The 18730-nt window shown below is 39.3% G+C and overlaps 1 protein-coding gene across 3 annotated transcripts in view; it reads right to left on the reverse strand.

Annotated features, from left to right (window-relative positions):
* Positions 1-18730, reverse strand: part of RCAN2 (regulator of calcineurin 2) — an 84968-nt gene that overhangs the window by 65287 nt on the left and 951 nt on the right. For all 3 annotated transcript variants that reach the window (XM_051614154.1, XM_051614157.1, XM_051614155.1), the window contains one exon: positions 10055-10281. In XM_051614154.1, the coding sequence (XP_051470114.1) occupies positions 10055-10279 (225 nt within the window). In that variant the 5' untranslated portion in view covers positions 10280-10281. The remainder of the gene's footprint in view (positions 1-10054; positions 10282-18730) is intronic.

Below are 18730 nucleotides of genomic sequence, written 5' to 3' on the forward strand. Positions count from 1 at the left end.
CTGTAAATGTACTGGTTTTAATGTGATTAAGAAAGAACACAACTTCTGTAAATGCAACAGCAATGAAGGCTGACCTTCATTTAGAAGCATTTTCCTTGGGCCAGAAAACTGATATCAGAATTTGTGGATGGATTAGGACCTCTGATGATATTAAAATAAAGAACAGCTGCTGCCCTAACCACATTAGAATGGCTTTACTGCACTTTTTGATTACTATCAGTAAGAAAAACAATATTTCTGTTGACTTCAGAATGACAGTTTGCTGGAGAAGGGCAAACCTGTGTTTTATTATTAGCAGATATGAGCTGGTATGAACTACTCAGTGGAACAAACCATGTTTTTTTCTATAAACTACATGAAAGCAGCTTCTCCCTTTAAGTTGTAACTCTTGCTGGTGTCAGCAGACCCGGATGGGTTGGCTTCTTGCTTTAATACACTGTGCCAGTGTATCAATTAGATGCAAGGTAGTTCTTGTAGAAATCATTGCTGTGTTTTATTTCAAGAGTGACCTGATGTCTGTATTCTTGGTATTATATTGCTTTACCAAAACATCTAACACCTTAGGACTGCCAGACAAGAAGAAAAAAAAACAACTGGGGATTAACATTGGTCAAGACTAGCAAGTATCACAAGTTATAACAAATCAAACAGTCTCAAACTTGCCAAGATGAAAATAGCATAAAATATGAGATTGCATAAAATTGCATGGAGAGATTGCTGCTAGGTTCTTTTGCTTATCATCCCTGAAAGCAACATATCCTAGAATGATCCTGGAAAAATGTGGCTCAGTATTCCATCTACAAGTAGTCAAACTCTCAAATATTTTCAAGCAGAAGGAAAAAAACAACAAAACTTCTGTTAGCAAAAGTCCTTGGTTGAACTCCTCATGCCAGCTAACACTAGGAGCAAGTATAGACGAACAGTGTAGTAGCCCCAGTGTTCCAGGCCAGGTTTCAACTTCCTCAGAGATCAAAAGGCATTTGAGTCCAGGAATTTGGTTCAGCCTATTACAGGAGACAAACAACTGCGAAGCAGAATCTTAATCTAAATTTGTACAGTGTTTAGAGATGTCTAAATCAGACCTACCCACAGTTTATCCTGCAAAGTCCATTGTGCTAGAGAAAGGAGTAATTAACAGAATTCTTTACAGACTTACAGATAAGACCTTGTAATTCTCCCTGGCTCCCAGAGCCTACATTTTCTCATGCCACAACAAAAGGTCCTCATAAACCCTGGAATGGTGTGCTAACGTTGGCTGAACTAGAGTTCATTTTCTTCAGAGTAGCTGCTATGGGGCTATGTTTCAGATTTATGTTGAAAACAGTGTTGATAATGCAGAGATGTTTTCCTTGTCACTGAGCAGAGCTTACACAGAGCCAAGGCGTTCTCTTGGGAGGGGACACAGCTGGGACAGCTGACCAGTGGGATATTCCATGCCATAAGATGTCATGCTCGGTGTATGAAGCTGGGGGAAAAAGGGGGCACTTTTGGAGGGATGGCATTTGTCTTCCCATGTAACACTTACATGTGATGGAGCCCTGCTGTCTTGGGGGTAGCTGAACACCTGCCTGGCCATGGGAGGTGGAGAATGAATTCACTGCTGAAAAGCTGGGGAGGAACTTTTTACAAGGGCTTGTAGTGAGAGGGCAAGAGGTAATGCATCAAAACTGGGAGAGGGGAGATTTAGGTTAGACACTTGGAAGAAATTCTTTAGCGTGAGGGTGGTGAGACAGTAGAACAGGTTGCCCAGGGAAGCTGTGGAAGCCCCATCCCTGGAAGTGTTGAAGGCCAGGTTGGACAGGACTCTGATCTAGTGGGAGGTCTCTACCCATGCAGAGGGGCTGGAACTAGATGATCTTTAAGGACCCTTCCAACCTAAGCCATTCTATGATATCCCTTGTTTTGCCTTACTTGCATGCATGGCTTTTGATGTACTGATTAAACCATCTTTATCTCAACCCAGGCATTTTCTTACTTATACCCCTCAGATTCTTCCCCTCATCCCACTTGTGGGGAGTAAGCAACTGGCTGTGCAGATCTTAGTTGCCAGCTGGGGTTCAACCACAACACATGGATTTAACACCTTTGTTAAAATATCCCACTATTCAAAACTGTGTATTTTAACAGAACTGCTAAGAAAATTCTATTCCTGTAAAAAAAAAATAAAATAAAAAAAAATAACGAAATACTTACCCTGACTGGTCCTTTCCCAGGAAAGGTTTTCCACCCACCCTGTTTTCTTGAGATAACACGTTCCCTCTAGACTGCAGAGTAGAGCATGACCACAAAAAGCCAACACTAGAAGAATTTTTCCATAGCTGCTCTTAAGGAGAAAAGTACGTTTCCAAATTTAAAAAGCAGACAGTAACTGCTGCCTTGCATGTTCTGGAAAGAACATTAATCAGTTTATTTTTGTAATTTACAAACAACTAATATAGTTAGATGCTTTGAAGGGCTACTTCAAGTTTCAGCTGCACTAAATACAGGCCTACCTTTCACCCAGATGGTCTTTTGCCAGGCATGTTCTCCCATCAAAAAGAGGGCATTTGTGTTACCAAGCACCCTGTGCATGGATGGGAAAATAACCCCAAGTACTGCACAAATCATTAGACAGCATCCAAATTACAGACAGTGGTATTTCAGGCTCAAAAATATTTGTTACTTATTTTGGTTTGGGATTTTTTGTTTTGTTGTTGTTTAAAAAAACCAAAACAGCTGATTTTCAGAGCAGGAATTTAACATTGATGGAATCAGGAATATCTAGAGCTTGGTAATTCCTACATGTCAATGGGATAATCCTGGCCAAGGATTATCCTGGCCTGCAACCTTCTGCTTGCATGGGATGAAGTGGCATACCACACATTCAACCTGACCATACTGTTACAGCTGCACAATCTCAAGAGTATGCCCTTTGTGTTTCTTCAAAGACTAACCATAAAGCTTATGCATTTTCCAGAAAGGTGGTAGAAATGCTGAAACCTTTCAGCAACGGCCAGAACCATTTCAGAGAGAAGACAGAAGAAATGCTGAATCAGACTAGATCAGCTACTCCTTACAGTTCCATTATAAATCCTGCAGATCACCGCAGATAAAACTTATGTCAGTCCCTACAGAAATACATGTGCTGCCTTTAGAACCCTCAGAAAGTTGTCTTGTTAACAGCAAGAGCAATTTTGAATAATGTCTTTATCTGTATGTATTAAAATTCTGAAGATGCAAATGACACCAAACAAAACTAATTCATTCTCTTTCCCTGAACCACAGTCAACACTCAATAGATGCCAATTGTCAACGAAGGTTAACTTGGCTACTGCTCTTAATCCAGTAAAACCTCAGCTCCTTACTGTTACTGTGGTTCTACAGCCCCAGGGAGCTCCAGAGACTCATGTGCTTTGTAAATCTTGGAGCCAGCCATGTTTAGATAGCTCATATAATACAGTATGTCTGACTTGAAGCAGTGACTGGTTTTGCTATCTCAACTCCTCAACATAACTCACGACTGGCCTGTGAGTAAAGCACAGAAACAAAGAGGAGCTGTGAAACTAGCATCCCACTCCATGCATCAATATATAGTTGACTAACAAGGTCCAGCAGCTACACCACAAAGTAAACTAAGGTAGGTTTATGAATGACAAATACCAACAGCTCCTTCAGGCTGTAGAGAGGACTTGTACAATGGAGCTGAAAGAGCTGGGATCATCACTTCAGCAGTCAGATGGGATGTCAAGAGGCAGAGGGTAAAAGCTCATGGATGTTTTCAGGCAAAATACTGTATTGCACCTATATGGCTCACAGAGAAAGCATTTGACATGACTTACAGAATAAATGCCATGGAAAGTGAATTTTTTAGACTGCATACTTCTCAGAGCAAGAACAGTCTCCTACAGTCATATTTTAACGCCTCCATGGTCATACAAAAAAAAAAAAGTAGTTCTTAGATGTCTATAAACCACTACCCAGGAAAGAGTTCAAGACAGGATTCCCAGAGGGCAGCTATGATTCAGGAAGAAATAAAGGATGCTGCTCCTGCAGACTTTCTTTGCAAGCTCTCTGCATCTAATAAAATAAAAATGTGTAAGTAAAGAAACACTTCAGTTTTTCCAGAATGCCAGGGAGTAACCTACATCCCATTTCTAAAGCAGAACAAAAAGTAGGTAGAGATTCCACAGCACAAGGCAGAGTCTGCTTCAAGTGGCAGTTTCTGATAATGTTATCATATCAACAGACACCCACCTTAAAAGGTAGAAAAACTGAAAGTAAAACAAAGCAACAGCAAGTATACCAGGAAGGCAGAATGAAGCCCTGCATTCCTTTCCAGCCTTGGAGCAGTGACTTCATCTTTGCTAGGGTGACCTTCCATGAAGTCCAGGCTTGAATACTAATATTAGACTAAAAAGAAGTGTGCCACCCTCTAAATATAGTGATGACTCAACACCTAGAGGCTTCAGTGATGTAATATGACCAAAGAGGTTTTGACTTCGCAATCTACATCTTTAAAAATGAAGTCAAAAGGAACAGATCTTCCCCTGCAGAAATAAAGCCTGCCTCCTAGAGCATCTTCTTGAGTTAGCCTGTAGGAAAAGGGAACCAAAGAAACATTTCACACGTGGCAGCAGACACACTGGCTCCACTTTGTTTAAAGGAGAACTGAACAGACACTTTTCAATTATACGCTTCAGAGTCAAAGCATCAGTAGGAAGTTTCAGTTCCAGAATGAACATATAAAAGTTAAAGACAACAGACCACTGAACAGTCTGGTGTCTTTTACTGCACCTTAAAAATAAAAATAGCAGCATGAAAATGTGCTTTGTTAAGAAAGCTGAATAAAAGTACAAGTGAAAAAAGCCTTTCCAAGTAAGGCTACATAGTTCTCTTAAAGCACCATCCCTGGGCAAATGCTAGCATGAACTTGAGGTAGCCTTAAATCTTTTTCAAAGCCCAAGCTCAAGAAGTCAAGCGACTAATGTAGGCTTGTGTAGTAAAAGCAAGCAGTCATCCAACACATATACAGAAATAAAGCTGTAATGTGAAAAAATCCCTCATTAAAACAGCAACTGTTTTCATAATAAAGTCCTTCCATTAAAGTAGGATTATCTTTTCCATTGACTTAATTCAAGTTTTTCTCCTCCCCCACACCACCTCTATTAAGCTCACAATTCACAAAATGCATTTTTAATCATCTTTATTCCCCAACCCTGCATTCCCACACTGACTCTCCACATCAGAAGAATAAGAATCATAGAATCATTAAGGTTGGAAGGGACCTTAAAGATCATCAAGTTCCAAGCCCCCTGCCATGAGGGTACACTTCAAAATATATTCACAGACTGGTTGAGGTTGGAAGGGACCCCTGGAGGTGATCTTGTCCAACCCTTCCCTGCTCAAGCAGGGCCAACTAGAGCCAGCTGCCCAGGACCACAACCAGATGGCTTTTGTATACTACTGTGGAGAGAGACTCCGTCACCTCCCTGTGCAACCTGAGCCAGTGATCAGTCACCCTCACAGAAAAGTGCTTCCTGGTGTTCAGAGCAAACCTCCTGTGTTTCAGTCTGTGCCCATTGCCTCTGGTCCTGTCACTGGGCATGGCTCTGTCTTCTTTGCACCCTCCCTTCAGATATCAATACACACTAATAAGATCCCCCTGAGCCTCCTCTTCACAAGGCTGAACAGTCCCAGCTCTCTCTGCCTAGCTTCATGGGAGAGATTCTCCAGTCCCTTCAACATCTTAGTGACCCTTCCCTGGAGTTTCTCCAGTATGTCCATGTCTTCCTTGTACTGGGAAGTCCAGACCTTGACACATATTTTTTCTGTATGAGAAAACAGTGACCAAACATCTCCTATTGGTTTAAATTACATGAGCAAGAAAAAGTACCTAACGCACTTTAGCCATCATTTCCGAGTGAGCTCCACCATAACTAAAAAGCTCAGAAACTAATCATTCTTTATCCAAAATATAACTATCAAGTTTAGTAAGTGCTCCTTCCAATCTGAACCACAATGGTGGAAAAAGAAGAGCATACAGCCTATCCTTCCCTCATGTAAGCATATTTCAATAGTGACAGGTTTGGATAAGCATCTCCTGAGGTGTTACAGCACCTGAAGAAACCATCTTAAGAGACAAACATGCTTCACTTTGACAGTGTGGTTACCAGTTTCAGCCTGAAGGAAATTGCAGTCACTTTACAGAAAGGGTAGCTTTAGTAATACATGTGATAATATAGTGATATATGCATAACAAAAGGGTTACTATCTGAAAAGCCTGAGGGCTGTGTGTAGCAATTAATTGTTAACACACACACATCTACTCTTAGAAGTAATCAGAGTCATGCCCTTTGGCTCACCACCAGGACTGTTTTATCAGGAAAGATAACAGGAGCAGCACCTCCCAATTCAGTCACACTATCAGCCAAAAATAACAGTCTCAATTTTGCCATATCTTGCTCACGTAAGTAGTCCCATCAATTTTTCCAAGACACATGTGGCAAATCCCAGGGCTTATTTTTATTTTAGCTTCTTTACAATAAGACTTCCATGACAAAACTAAGTCAATGCTGTACACTCCAAAAGCCAAAAAAATCTGTCCCTACCATTAACAGGTTAGATGCCAAAACAAATAATCAGGACACACAATACAGCAATGGGGACACAGCTGAACATGATCCCAGCTGTGCAACAGATCTGCTGGATAATCTACTTCTCCACACCTTTATTCTTCCTTAAAAACTAAAAATCTCAGTATTTTCTACTTGCATTATGTAAAGAAGGTACAATTTCATTTTCTGTACCAGGGAGCAGGCTGCCCATGACAGGAGTAGATATAAACAAAACCACCTCCCTGCTGCTGTAGCAAGCTGTTTGTTAGTGCAAGATGCTAAGCCATCCTGTGCAAACCCTTCAATGCCCATATTATAGACCCAGCTATCCACAGCATTCCCCTGACCTAAGGAGAGATTTCTTTCCAAGAAGACAGGTCTGAAAGGTAGAGAAATATTTTTTAACAGATGCTGCGTTACAGTAGCAAAATCAGGCACACATAGCTAGTACTAATCTATATTCTCCTTTTTCTTCAAGTGTCTAAGATCCAGCAGTCCTTCCTGAGCAGCTTCATTTAACCCAGATGGCAACAGTCATCTCCGGATCCCAGGGCCCTCAACTCTTCAGACTCACTCTGCCTGTGTTGAGACCTTAGGTGCCAATCAGGAAGAAGACTCAAACCTGGACTGATGCAGTTTCTTTGCCTGTAATGGACATGACCTTCATCTGCAAGAATTCCTCATCTTCAGAAAATGAGGGCCCAAACTCAGGCTCCCTACTAATGCCATCATCATTCTTGGTAGACAACACAGAATCATTTCTAAGCAGCAATGTGCAGCCACATGGTATCAGTGAAAAGGTCCCATACAGGACACAGTAAGAGCAGATACAGTGAATCAGCCTATCCACAGAGCAGGCATACCTGCAGCTCAGTTGTTCCCACCAGGTTGCTGGAAGTAAGCACAAACTGGAATATACCCTGTATCTGACACAATGTAGTTAAATGCCTTCAAATTTAAACAGAAATATTTAAAGCATTTGCTTTTAGAACCTGTCTTTATTAAGCCTATTGCTTAGGTATTTGTGTGTTAGAAGTCTGATCTTGACAGTTCAGCCTCTTAGACATTTCAGGCAACATCAGTTTAAAGTTGTCAGCATGAAATCTTTCCATTAATACTGTTGCATATCAGAGCCACTCAAATTTATATATTTAAACTTTACGCAACAAGTTCACACACTGAATTATAAAAATTTACAATGACAGGTTTCTCTGACTTTCATTACTAGCTAACTTTTAACTTCCAAACCAATCCTACCTCCATTCTCCTCCTAAAAGTCTAGGTCAGGAGTAAAAGTCAATGATACACTGCAAAAACTTCACTTTCTATAGAATGGGTAACACAATGAAACTACTGTTGATACAACCATTACTGTAGCATGCTCTTAAACTTTACTGTACTGCTACATATATGTTGGATCAATATATAACTGAAGATATGATTGTCAGCAGCATTTATTGCGATTCTGTGAAATTTTAAACTTTAGCTTGGTAACTTGACAATATTTTATATCAAATTCATGTCTGCTCTTATGCTACAGCACCAGTTAATAATAGAAAGGATTATGGGCATTAATCAACTGGAAACACAAGTACACATTCTACAGGAATAATAAAAATCATAATCAGTTCCCCAGATCCTCGGATTTAATGAGAAATCTGAAGGTAATCCCATCTAGCTAGACATAGACTTACGGGAGTAACTACTTACCTGCAGAGCTGTTCAATCCATGTCATTGACAGATAGTTTATAGACACATGGAACAGAATTATCCACCTCCACAACCCAGCTGCTATTCTTCAGATACATCCTTAAGTCCTCCAAGTCTTTGGGGATTGCTATCCCACATACTTACATAATCACCCACTCCATTTTCTAACTAAGCCATCAGCTAAATACTAAAATACAGCTCTCAAAAGGGAAAGCTGAGAAGCAAGGGGATAGAATCACTGCAGGATGAAGAGATTCTCTAACTCTAGGCAGGCATCTGCTTTCTTCCCTTAAAAATGGACTTTCAAACCCCTTCAACTTTAGTCAAGTTCATTATCAGATGTTTGTAAAATTCCCTGAAATGGCACAGCACAATAAAATGGCATATTGTTTCCCAGGACTGCAATTTAACTTGTAAATACAATAATTTTATGTAATACCATGCTAGAACTTATTTTCTTTTAGTCTATATTACTTACACATACAAAAAACTTTGTTATGGAAGACATAGATTTCTAATAAATTAAACCCAAACAATTCCACTTGTGTAGCCTCAACAGGTACTATTTTCAGTACCTTTAACAGGAAGCCTGTATGCTTAGATGTCTTATTTCCCCTTCATCTAGTAATTTCTCCCCCTGAAGACCCTTTGTCCATACTGGCCAGCTTTGGTCCATACAAATCTGTAGTTTTATCCAGGTAAGTCAGCCAGTTTCACACAAACCCCACTTTAGCACTACCAGCTTGTTTCTGAATTGAAAATTATGGACAAGACCAAGTAGCCTCAGATATGCTTATAACAATTAGCCTAGACTAATTTAATCAGACAATAAAACCCCAGGCTACCAGTTTTATATTTTTAGTATCTCCATCAGAAAGAGCACTATGCTAAGAAACAGGAAACTTCCTGCAAAAGTTGTATTTTTTTCTTAAGAGGATATTGTTTTCAACATACTCTTTTAAACTAATTGCAGAGTTAAAAATATTCTTACACAGCTCCTCTTGTCTCTGTTGTACCATTTAGATTTTACAGATAAAATAGTATTTCAGATAACTTAAAACATTAGAGACCTTCTACAGCTACTTCAAAGGAGGCTATAGAGAGGTGGGGGTTGGTCTCTTTTCCTGACTTAAAAAGTGACAGGACAAGACAAAATGGCCTCAAGTTGTGCCAGGGGAGGTGTAGGTTGGATATTAGGAAAGTTTCTTCACCAAAAGGGTTGTCAGGCATTGACACAGGTTGCCCAGGGAGGTGGTGGAGTCACCATCGCTGGAGATATTTTAAAGACATGTGGATGTAGCACATAGGGACATAGTTGAGTGACAGACTTGGTCAGGTTAACTGTTGGACTTTATGACCTTAAGTATCTTTTCCAACCAAAATGATTCCATGAGAAGACACAAGAAATGCAACCTCCCATCAGTGGTACGTGATCAGCTAGTTGGAGAAACTTTAACATGTTTAACTTTGCTACGTCCATTATGACTAGAAATATGGTTGTTACGATGACACTTCAGTATTCTGCAGATCTGAACAAAAGCAATACATTTTTCTTCACCATAGTTGACAAAAAAGCTTTTAAGCTCTCAAACAGACATCATGGCAGAGTGTTGTCATCTTAAGAAACGATATTTGTGATCCAGTTTCCTTGTTCAAGACATGAAACTATCCGTTTTATTGCAACAGTAACAAACACAAACATAATGCATGTATTTCTCTTACATGAAAAAGATGGAAACTGACACTGTACCTTACTGTCCTCATCTTCAAACACAGACTGGTGAACATTACAAGCAAAGAGAGAATTCGGGAGATCGTTGAAGTCAATTATTTCATGAAAATCTTCCTCTGCAAAACATCTCTTTAAACCGTAGTCTCCATGAATAGAGTAGAGCAAGAACTGTCCTCCGTCCTCTGGGATGCAGCCATAGTGACCGAGGCCTCGCATTCCAAAGAAGTAGGAGTCTCCCCTCATCCCTGGGAGCATGGAGAAGAGAGAAGACAGTTATACTACACATTTCAAAATATCATATACACAATTCAACTCAGAAGTTCTTTGTTTGGGGATTTAGTTTGTAGAAAGCGTATTTCACATTATTTGAAGGCAACAATTCATTGACTTCTGTTTCAAAAGGGCACCAAGTCACCAAGGCTCAAACAGGGACTTTGTTTTACCTTCATTTAAAAGCACAGGCAAGACCTAACGTTTCAGCACATGCTGCTGAACAGAACCAGAAGCAAGACATTACTTAAGTGCCTCTTGCTCTAGAACATATTATGCTGTATTTGGGTTTAAGAGTCAGGTTTGTTACTGGGAAGGTAGGCTGGTGCTTCTGAGCTCACAAGTCAGCTTAGAGAGCTAGTGTAATGCATTGGGTAAGAACAAGATGAAAATAACTTTGAAAGTTATAGCAGGCATCAACTCAAAGGAAAAAAAAAAAAAAGACAAAAACCCTGTTGGAAAGTAGCATGAACACAGAATCATCACAAAACAGTACAACTTAGATACATCACTATTACAAAAAGTAAAGCACTTCCCCCCCCCTACAGATTAAGGACAGCACATACTCTGTTTTTCCATGCCCATTAGCAATTTCTTTGTTCACATCTTAATCATATTATGAAGCTAATTTTAAAAAAGCTAAGAGAAGAGTGGATTCAATAAATGATTCTCACCCCCTTTTAGGAAAATCCTGCTGACTTTGGAGCCTCTGGAGACAGACAGAAGTAACAAACCTATACATCAAAAACAGTATCTCTACTCCTGATACACAAGTAAACTTCATACCAGCCAAGTGGAGTAAGTAAAGGACCAATTAATTATTAGCATGTTAATTAGTATAAATTCAGGTATTTCTCAGTCCTTATTAACAGGTGTATTAGACATATTGATGATATTAGACAGGTTGCTGTAAAGCTGCAGTCAGCTGACTAGAAACTATGCAGAGGAATAATTAGTTCCCTTATATTTTGGTTTCTTTCAATAACAATATGCAATCACTGGCTGCTCTTTTTCCTCAAAACATAAGTAGTTGGTGAGTTACATAAACAGTGTGCTCATCTGTTTCAGATCTGCCCTTGCTCTATTGCGCACTTGCTATTCTCTATAAATAGTTGTAAATACTAGTTCAAATACGCTATTTAGGACTAATGTCCAAAATTAAACCCTTTGGGCTTACTACACTTAATCTCAGTAAAGCAAGGTAAATTATGGAGCTAATTTGCCATGCCTATGCATTTCACATAACTTCATCTCTGAAATGACATTTGGCAGATGACAGAGCACATCATTCTGTAACCTCACGTTACGGAAATGACAGTAATTGTTACCACTGAAGTCTTAGGGCTGAGAACAGAAGCCCTAAAGAAAACAAGCTAAAGTCACACTCAAAAGTACCAGTTTGGAGCACTGACTTCACATTTACCCCACTCAAATTACAAGACAGACAGATTTATTAGCCAGTACCAGTCAGAACAGCTAAGGTTGGAAGGGGCCTGCAGAGGTCATCTAGTCCAAACCACAAGGTCAGACCAGGATAGCTCAGGACTTTGCCCAGAGGCAAATGCTGTACAGCAATACCACTCACAGTGCATATAATGACCAGGAGAGAGTATGTCACACGATCTTAGCTGTCCTCCTTTTCCAGGTACTAAAATATGTTACACAGCTGAAACCAGAATAGTTTCCTAGTCCCATATTTTATGCATGTAATTTATGAGGGAAGGGTTTAAAACAAACAAGGAAGCAGTGCTGTAAGGAAGCAGGTGCAATATGGAAGCCTCAGGCCAATTACCTCTTTTTAATGTGTCAATCTGAGGACAGGTTTTTAGACTGTTAAATACACATTAGTGATCTCAGCAATTCCATCACAACTAACTCCAACTAATTTCAGTTTACAAATTCTGTTCCAACTGGAAAAAAAAAAGCCTGAACAAGTGACACGGGAGATAGATACAATTTCAACAGCATACATTAGTGTAGTAGGAACTGTGTCACAGCAATATTGTCTCTGGTATTTGAACCAACTCACACAGGCCAACACTACTGTACATTTCAGTGTAAACATACCCAGGTAAGTACTGTAAAGAAATTCCCACAGCAGCCACTACTGAGGAAGAAACTTAAATTCAGAATATAACAGCACTCTAGCAGAAAGTATTAACAGCTCATCTACTCCAAATACAGTCATCTCTAAATGTGTTTGCCATAATGTCTAGCTTGTGCCACAGTGAGATTCATTGCTTTTTGGTTTATGAAAATAAACCTCAAGCCCAGTATGTTAGAAAATATAATTTACATGGCAGACCAGAGTTTTGCCAGCGAGTACAAAGCATTTCATTCACAACAGGCAAACTACTTGCAGTCAGTGAAGATACTATTTTATAGGCACCCTGGGTAAAACTCTTTTTCCCCACAAGTATTAAGCTGGAAGAATCCACTCAGCAAAGAGAAATATTTCAAAGCCAACTTTACACAACAGACTCAAGAGGATAAAGACGACAAGCTAGTACTCAAAAATGGTAAGAATTTGGATTATGCATTAACAATCCAGAAGCATTCTAGTGAGAAGAGGGGAGATTAAATAGAACTGGGAGTAGTGAAGTTTAAGATCTACAAGTATGTCCTAGGATATTACAAAATAGGAGTCTGCTGGAGTCAAAGTAGAGCAAGAGGTTACACAGTATATTGCTTTCCATACACATCTCTATTTATGTTAGTTGATTTCTTAAGCTGTACTTTTAGTTTCATAAATAAGCTTCGCTTTCAGTGTAACATATAATAGTAATGTTAAAGATAACTTCATGGCAGCTAACAAATTTCATACATCCTGTTCGTTGATGCAGAACAAAGATATTATGGTGTACAGAGAAGTAAAGAAATTCAATACATCAGCAGAAGCGAGAAACATCTATAGAGTTCTTCATTAAACTGCTGTTCATTTTTTTCTCCTGGGAGAGCCATTTTATCAAGGCACTAGAGAGAGGAGCAAGCTTTTAAATTAAGAATTAAACAAAACACTTTAACAAAACAGAACAGGATTTTAAGTTACAACGATGAACTTCAGGCTTTAACCATCTTAGCTGGTAATAAGAAAATGAGCATACACTCTAGCACGCACTTCTACAATGCATGGGCTTCAAAGTTCCATCTGAGATTAGAAATTAGTAAGTATTCTTAACTTAAGTGGCAGCAGTTTTGCTCTGCTAGAGCACTTTAATAAGAAAAGCTTGCTCCTTTTTCAGTAAATTCTTAAGACAGATTTGCTCAGTGGGACTTAGGTATTGGCCAAGTATTCTTAAGTCACTGTCTCATATGCTTTTTGACCCTCTCTTTTTCCAGCCCTGTAGGTAGGTGTGTGTACATGCACATGCCTGTTCTACACTTAAGATACACCCACAATTCTGGTCAGTGTTCCCTCCACTAGCAAGTCAACTTAAAATACTCTGATTATTAAATCCCCTGCCCAATTTAAGATGGGACCAACACATTTCAGAACATTCGTACAGAAAAACTGTTGTTTCACAAATTTTACTTTGCTATACAAGGACCACGTGCTGCACAATATTAAGCACAGCACCACAATTAAAAGAGAAATCTCACTAATAAAACACATATGTGCCCCAAGAGAAATAAACTTCATATGATCTTGAGCTGAACAAGAATCAGAGGGGACAAACACACTTGAATTAACATTTGTAGGCACACTTCAAACCATAGAATAGCTTAGTTTGGAAGGGACCTCAAAGATCATCTAACTCTATGAGTAGAGACACCTTCCACAACACCAGTTGCTCCAAGCCCCATCCAACCTGGCCTTGAACACTTCCAGGGATCGGGCATTCACAGCTTCTCTGGGCAACCTGGGCCAGTGTCTCACCACCCTCACAGCAAATAATTTCTTCCTAATATCTAACCTAAATCTCCCCTCTCTCAGTTTGAAGCCATTTCCCCTTGTCCTATCACTTCATGCCCTTGCAAGAAGTCCTCCCCAGTTTTCCTGCAGCCCCTTCAGGTCCTGGTAAGGTGCTCTAAGGTCTCCCTGGAGCCTTCTCCAAGTTGAAGACCCCAACTCTATCAGCATGTCTTCATCTCCAGTCCTTTGACCATCTTTTGTGGTGATCCTCTGAGAGGGCTGTACGTTCAGACTCTGACTGAATAAACTAGCACTTCTGCCAAAAGATTAAACATTATTGTGTTAGGCACCTCTGGCTTCTTGCTTCCAACACCAGCCATTCTCTACAACTGGCCACACACACTTTTGTAGCGAAGAAAGCATCTCTTACCCCAATTCATGGCACAAGTGTACAAACCGATTCACTTTGAAGAACAGATCTAAGGAAGAAAGTTTGGGTTTAACTCCATTAAGTAAATGACTGACTTGATTCACTTGGCGGCTGCATAAATATTTGTAGCAACCAGAAAAATAGAGGGTCAGGTTTGGGAATGGACAGGCAACAGTAAGGGTTCGGATTTTACTTTTCAGCAAGTATTTACTTAAAGGATTAATTAAATTATAATCCGAGTTTTCACAGCTCTGCATGAACTTCATAGTAAGTCACCATATTAGAAGTTATCTTCAAACAGTTACAAACAAGCTGGAAATCTTGCATTTTCTGCACTATAAATAATGCTGCACACATTAAAAAAATCATATCTACATATCCTTTATTATGTCTGTCAAACACTTTAGGGCTCAGGTATTTTGTTGTTGATAGTGTTTTGTTTTAACATTTCAAATCCCTTAAAACAATTATAAATCATGCATAATCCATGAACTAGACTGCCATATAAAATAAACCAAATTAAAAGTAATCTTAGATGCAACTACACAATCAGTGGATCACATTCCCATTTATATTAAAGCTCCTTTCTATAGCTTCTGACAAAGTTAACTACCCCCTTCTTATAGTCCCTTTTACATTACCTAACAAACACAGAGACATCCACATAACAGTAAACCTTAGTTATCTTACTTCTAAAATGGAACAAGTTCAAACTGAGTTTAGCATTTCCTTCACTCTTCCCAAAACGGGAAATTTGTCAAATACTTAAGATACCAGAAGTTGACATACAAAATATCAAAAGAAGTGGCAACGCCATAAAAAAAACAGAGTAATATTAAGGCATCATCCAGCACCAATACGGGTGCTAAATTCATTCACCAAGATCTTAACTGGGACCACACCAATAAACTCCATAGCAGGATTGTTCCCTTCAGAAGGCTGAGATACTGAGACACAAACAAACCCAAGTTCAAGTTCATCTACCTCCAGCTAACAGCATTTCTGTGTTATTTCTGAATTTGGTGTAGGATTTTGACCCTGAACTTCCAAGTCAGAAAATACATGACACAGAACAGAGTATTTCAAGCGTGCGGTACACTTGGAAAACTATAGCAGACCCCAGGTGGAATCTCCTTGTCACTTCTTTTCTATAATTAATATGCACAGTTTGCATCACTTTACACTGTCATAAGTTATTCCAAACCTCTCCTGTGGTAAAGGGGTACAAGAGCTTGTTATTTGTCATAGTTCAAAACACAAAGTGAACTCCCTTCCCACTGGAAGGGATTAGTTCATGTCAGTGTTCAACCCTGTATATACTGTAGCCAAAAGCTCCGCAGAGATTCCAGGTAGGAGCTAAGCCTTCATTCTGTTAACCTCATTATTTTTAGACATGGAAGACCTCTAATTAGAATTAACAGAGATCAGCAGAAAATCATATTTCTTGGCAAATAGCTCACTGAAGTTTCTATTGGAAAAATTCTTAACAAAAAGTATTGCTTTTTTAGCGTAAAACTGAAAGGACAAAGACATACATCTTGTTCTGAAGTCAGACCCCTTCAGAGCAAAGAACTTCAGCTGAAGTTTTGCTGAATTAAGACAACTTAAACACATGAAGAGTTTCAACGGGCCAATGCCTTATATACCCCCAAGCACATATAGATTTATCCACTGTTTTTATGGAAACTAATAAGGCATTTCCTTGGTGAACATTTTCCTGTCTAAAGAGTTTCTAAAAAGAGTCCTCGAGGGACATCAAGACACAGGCACATATCTCTTGAAATTGCTAGGAAACTCTACTTTTTTTATTAAGCACTGCTTGCCATGACAAACAACATAGCTAAAAATAGAATAAAGCAAACAAAATGTTACAAATAGAAGCTTTAAATATAATCACTATAAACTAAAAGTATTATTGAGTCCGGAGTGCAAACCTGGAAACCATAATCTAGAGGAATTAAGAAAACTTAGAGGAAAAAAAAAAACACAACAAAAGAAAAGTTGCAGATGTTTTTCTAGAAGGATCCAGAAACGATGTAAGGATTACACCTCTGCTCCTACTGCAAAAACAAACAAAACAAAAAACCCACAAAAAACCCCACACCACAAAACCAAAAAAAACCCACCAAACTGCAAGTTTCAACATAACTCAAAAAGTGGGGGTTGAGGGATGACACAGGGGAGAAATCAAACACACTGAGCAACATTTTACTGAAACAATCCATTTTTACTTAAAATATTCACTGACTTAATGAAAGCAGAGTCACCCATTTCTGCAGTTCTAGCCTAAGGATGAAAATCCTGCTGGAGTCAACTGGGCCCACACTGCAGGCTTTGGCAGAAGGCAGGATTGGAACAAGGAAGCTGGGGTAGCAGTAAGCCACCAAAATTTCATTCCACTCTGCAAAATGAACACTGGAGATTAGTTTTATTTTTACATGATACTAATTCTTCACTATGGAAAGCTGCCGTGGTCTTAAATTAAGACATTTTACTTAATTAGAAAAAGCAGAACAGGACCTCATGTGACAGGATTAATGAACTGTTGCAGCCTCAAAAGCAACAGACTATAGTTACTCCTTCCCTCAGCCTTGACTTCTGCATCTCCCACCTGGGCAATGACTATTCCCCTTGTAGTAATAAAAATCACTAGTTTAGTTAAGTCCACTCACATTTTAACTTCCATTTGGTTAGCACCACACAAAAATAGTGTCAATCTCCACTACTCCTCTCACAGAAATGGCAGATATGAGGATTTTATTTTTTTTATGCTAACTGGTGCAAATCCCAAATGTTCTAAATCCCTTCCATTGACATTCTAGCCGTATTAAATTTAGCTGAGACTTTGTAACTATTTTTGGAAGCTTTTAACATCCAAAGAGACTATTCACTTTTACTCATCTAAAGCAAGGCTGAACAGCTCAAGCAGCTCAAGTCCTGCATATTGCTCAAAATGATCTGCTGTGCCTTCCATGCCAGGGATGTATCCTATGACCAGTGAAGAAACTCAGTTGGCCTTGACTTGCTAAGTGATCTTTATCTCCAGCCCTGGAAAAAACAAGCCAGAAGACACGGGTGCTCCACCCTGCCAATCTAAGCCTCCAGCCCCATTCCACAATAGGAAGACCATACTTTGAGCAACCAATGCCAGGTATAAAGATTTTATGAGCTGTTCTTAAGGTCAAGAAACTGGGCTATGATTAATCAACCACTAAAGCTACCATGGTAACGTGAAGGCATTCAAGGAACAAAAAACCTTCCCCAAACCCAAAGAAACCAGAACAAGCTTCCTGATTACCTTGACTTGGCCTCTATGCTACTCTATTTAAAGCAAGCCAGTTTTATAAGGGGCACACAGTATTACAACATTGCTGGCCTTCAGCCAGATCCATCACCTCACACAAGGGTCAGTGAAACACTCAGTTAATAGCCCTCTAATCGTTTGTAACATAAAATTCACACCTGTACACCCACCCTTACCAAGACCTACTTTCCCTTTTAGGATGAATAAAGGAAGAAACCATGTCTGTCAAAACTACATGCAACAGGAGCTGTTCACAGTGTTTAACTTCTAGAAGACACCCAAGACACCATGATGCCTTGGAACCTTTCTGCAAAAGGATCTTCTGTTGGCACACACAGGTCATTTATAACTTAGAAAGCACAGGGATATCAATGCAGTGATATTCTCAATACAATGACAAACCAAGCCACAGAACCTAAACACATTCTACAATATTTGGAGAAAGACAAACTAGGTCACATAACTCCTTCTCAAAAGTTTAAAGAGAATGGGACAGATGCTGCTATTCAAACATACAGGTACCAGTTACTAGTTAACAGAGTTGATGATCTACAGAAAACCTCCTTCTGTCCTTTTTTACTGTGATGCATTTGTAGTTTTTCTGCTTGTTTGTATTCTCACAGCATCCAGACTTCCATCTGCTTGGGAATGATGTGTAACCACAAAATGTAGTTTCACTACGAGAATAAATTGCAGCAGAGTTTCTTTACAGCAGTTACGTGTTTTTCACAGGAAAAACAAAAGCGTTCTCCTTTTCTACAGAGCAACCACTCTAAGCAGTTAAACTGCAAAGAGCAAAGGGATTAGTAAGTGCAGAACTTGAAAACCTAACACAGC

Source organism: Apus apus, chromosome 3, assembly GCF_020740795.1.
Source record: "Apus apus isolate bApuApu2 chromosome 3, bApuApu2.pri.cur, whole genome shotgun sequence".
Lineage (NCBI taxonomy): Eukaryota > Metazoa > Chordata > Aves > Apodiformes > Apodidae > Apus > Apus apus.